The sequence below is a fragment of the Misgurnus anguillicaudatus genome, chromosome 15 (assembly GCF_027580225.2).
Source record: "Misgurnus anguillicaudatus chromosome 15, ASM2758022v2, whole genome shotgun sequence".
Classification (NCBI taxonomy): Eukaryota; Metazoa; Chordata; class Actinopteri; order Cypriniformes; family Cobitidae; genus Misgurnus; species Misgurnus anguillicaudatus.
In genome coordinates this window covers 21,941,611-21,945,318 of record NC_073351.2, presented here as the reverse complement: position 1 = coordinate 21,945,318, position 3,708 = coordinate 21,941,611, and the positions used below count along the sequence as shown (strand labels likewise).

At 34.1% G+C, this 3,708-nt stretch overlaps 1 protein-coding gene across 1 annotated transcript; it reads left to right on the top strand.

Annotated features, from left to right (window-relative positions):
- Positions 1–2,662, top strand: LOC129418896 (zgc:158868). Its single transcript, XM_055173843.2, has 6 exons — positions 1–298; positions 1,221–1,275; positions 1,380–1,567; positions 1,731–1,895; positions 1,979–2,089; positions 2,195–2,662. The coding sequence occupies exons 1-6, from the start codon at positions 152–154 to the stop codon at positions 2,306–2,308; spliced, it is 780 nt and encodes a 259-aa protein (XP_055029818.2). The 5' UTR covers positions 1–151; the 3' UTR covers positions 2,309–2,662.
- The last annotated feature ends 1,046 nt before the right edge of the window (positions 2,663–3,708 follow it).

The window sequence follows — 3,708 nt, the reverse complement described above, 5'->3', positions numbered from 1 at the left end:
TTAGTCACACAGTAAACATTCACAGACTTTCAAAGAGTTAAATACCTCATAACAGCTAAATACTCCCACAAATGCAATGCATACACACATACATGTACGTGCCTTTTATCATTGATAGGGTGTAGTGGCCGGTAAAAGTCTCTTACTGACAATGGCATCTAGAATATGTGACAGTGTTCTTGTGACTGGATCAAATCGTGGAATTGGACTCGAGTTGGTTCGTCAGTTGGTTGATTCAGCTTTACGTCCAATCAAGATATTTGCTGGATGTAGACACCCAAATGAACCAAAGGCACAGGTAAGAAACAAAGAAGGTCAAGCCACATACTGTATACATGTTTTCTATCTTCTTGACCATAATTTTGTATCAAATTCATTGATTTATTCAATAAATGTCTATATGATTTAATAAATGCCTATACACTACCATATTTGTGAAACTTTGCACTTTCTGAAATGTTTCGATTTTACAAAGTAAACACAGATGACTCACTATTACAATGAAACTAGTTGGGCAACTATGCTGTTCTGTAAAGCTGAATTATGACGTATGTCAGATGTATCTGCAAGATGTGTTATTTTGTAATAATTCTGTACATTGAAACGTCCTTCTGAGAAACATTAAAGGAACAGTATGTAAGAAATTTATATCAATGAATCATTAAATGGCCCAGATATGCCACTAGACATTAAGAAATCATTTTCATTTCAAATACTTATATCACTGACAACAGTGGTCCGGCCAGGATATTTGTCATTTAAAAAGTGGAGTTGCAGCCCTCAACTGATGTTTATGTTGTCATGTTGTGTATTGGCCACCAGTTGTGTGATTGCAGTACCAGTTTTGGCCACAATCCTACATACTGTTCCTTTAAAGCAACACTAAAGAGTTTTTGCTCTTTGCTCCCCCTACAGGTTAGAAGTGTAATTGTCCTTTACCTCTGTCGTAAATACTGCAGCATAGCTGGCTCTGATTGGATTGTAGGTCTGCCGTAAAGCAAGTTTTTGTAGTTTTCACTCGAACTACAGGACCGCGACCCGACGGTTGGAAACTTTAGTGGAGTTTTGGCCGATTGAGGGCTGCAAAGCGAATATGAAAGTGCCGTTCACCCTGTTTCGAGTGGATGAACGACTGAAACTTTTTTGGAAACGTTATTTTAAGGTTAAAAAAAACTCTTTGGGGTTGCTTTAACAACTTTCAACATTTCCTTTTGCTATAGGAACTCCAGGAACTTGCTCAGAAGCACCAGGATGTGATCACAGTTGTTCAACTTGGTGAGAAATTCATAAGCAATTAAATTATGTAATTCAACAAACTGAATTAGTTCTTTCATGATGTCATGATCTGATATTAAAGAAATCTTCTTTAATTTCTCAAGATATTAATGATCCGGATAGTATTACAAAAGCATTGAAGCTGGTGGAGGCCAAACTGGAGGACAAAGGCCTGAATTTGATTATTAACAATGCAGGTGTGAATAATAAAAAGTCATTAGCAGACACAGGAAAAAGTGAGATGGTTCAAGTGTTTTCGACTAACGTTGTAGGTCCTATGCTTGTTGCAAAGGTTGGTGTACTTTCATAACATTCACCATATTTACTTTTATTGAAATATTCCTGTATACATGTTTTTCTTCAACAGTTAAGTGTATGTATCTAAAAAAACTGGATTATTAACTTAAAGGTATTTTTGTTTCCTTATATGGTGAATGACAGTATTTCCTTTTCAGGATTTCCATCCTCTTCTATGCAAAGCTGCAAATCAATTTCCTCATGAAACAAGCATGTCTTGTAGTAGATCAGCTATCATCAATGTCTCCACATATGTGTCTTCCATCACCCTATGCCCTACAAATTTCTCCAGCGCTCCTATGTACCCCTATCGGGTTAGCAAGGTACCGCTCTTGGCCTATAACTGTATGTAATATACAGAACATACACAGCTACAACTGTTTTGACTTTCGTCATCTCCCCTTAGGCTGCACTGAACATGTTAACACGCTGCTTGGCAGAGGATTTTAAAAAAGATGGCATTCTAGTTATGGCCCTACATCCAGGATGGGTCCAAACAGAGATGGGAGGTTCAAAGGTAACACAATACAGTTTCCATTTTACAAATGTGCTTTCACAATCACCAAAATGGTTTACTTTCATTGACTTTCTTACATTTGTCATTTTTTTATGGCATTCAAAGGCTCCCCTGAAAACAGCTGAAAGTGTCAAAGGCATGCTGGAAGTCATCACACGCCTCACAGAGAAAGACAGTGGAACTCTTTTAGATTGGAAAGGCGAAAGCATCCCATGGTGATTACTCAAGAATCAGAAGTTTGTAATATTACAATGCTGATTGTGCAAAGGCATTTGCAGTCATCTCATTACAGTGCATGTTGCATTTACTGTATATGAAATATCATACAAATCTTTTAAAGACTGTATTTGCCTCACAGTTATATTTGTATTACAGACTTTGCACATACTGTATCAGGGATTTGGCAATATCAGTGATTATAATAGGATTAGGGGAACCCATACGGCAAAAAATATGTTTTCAAATACAAATTTAAATATAACTATATGTGCTAAATATATTTTGAAATATGTTTACAAAAATGTACTTTTCACCAATATATATTTTTTTGCCATTTTTTGTATATTTCCAAAAATAAATATATTTTAAAGCATTTATGTTGCACTGGAAAACGTTTGTATCTTACAAACCTGTAAACATAACAGGTTTGAAAAGATTAAAATTTAAAAATGTTCAACTGCAAAAATATATGTATAATTTTATATTTAGTACACACTTGTACATTTTATACTTTATACTTTTTATACACATTTATATTTCTGTATGGGTTGTAAAATTAGAAATGTATTTGTTGCCCCTGAAATACATTTTGAAATATTTGTTATTGTTAATATATGAATGTTGAAACTAAATAGATTTTCAATTTCAAAAATATATTTAATTAAGCTTTACTTTTTACAAAACCTATTTAGCATATATTTAAAACATATTTTTGGAAACAAGATTTGCCGTATGGGAAAGAAAAAAAGAAGAATAAACGAAATAGGTCTACAGAGATGGCCAATGCAGCAGTAGCCTACAGAGCTAACACAAACTACCTATCTTTCTTTTATTTATTTATTTTTCTTTTATTTACTTTATTAATGTGATGTGGTCTTGTGGTACATTGTTTAAAGTTATGTAGCAATAAACGAGGAAGCTAAATTTGCTTAATTTAGCAACCCCTGATAAACAATAACATAGGGTCAGCGCGCCCTCTAGTGTTAGGACGGTATGATATATTTATAATAGTGTAAACAGTGTGCGCATGCTTGCGATCAGTGCAGCATGTGGAGCGAAAAGGTACGTTGCAGGTTGTCGAGCATATCGTTTTGGATTTAACCGGTTTTACTGCTCATTTAAATTAACTCCTAACTTTATTAGTAAGAATGTTATACTCAAAAAGGTAAATCAGTTAAAATAAAAAAATCTGTTAAAATGATAGACGTCTGCCAGTTAAGTGCCAAACGCATAATCTTTGTCCCATATCTTCTGTTTAAATTAGTTTAAGGAAGGTCATATTTCGTATAGAAATGTGTACTCCCATATATAACTTATTAAAATAATATAACAATAATAGAGCAAAAATCCTAGTTAATAAATCACTCAATCTGACAAAGAATCAATGATTCCCGACAGTA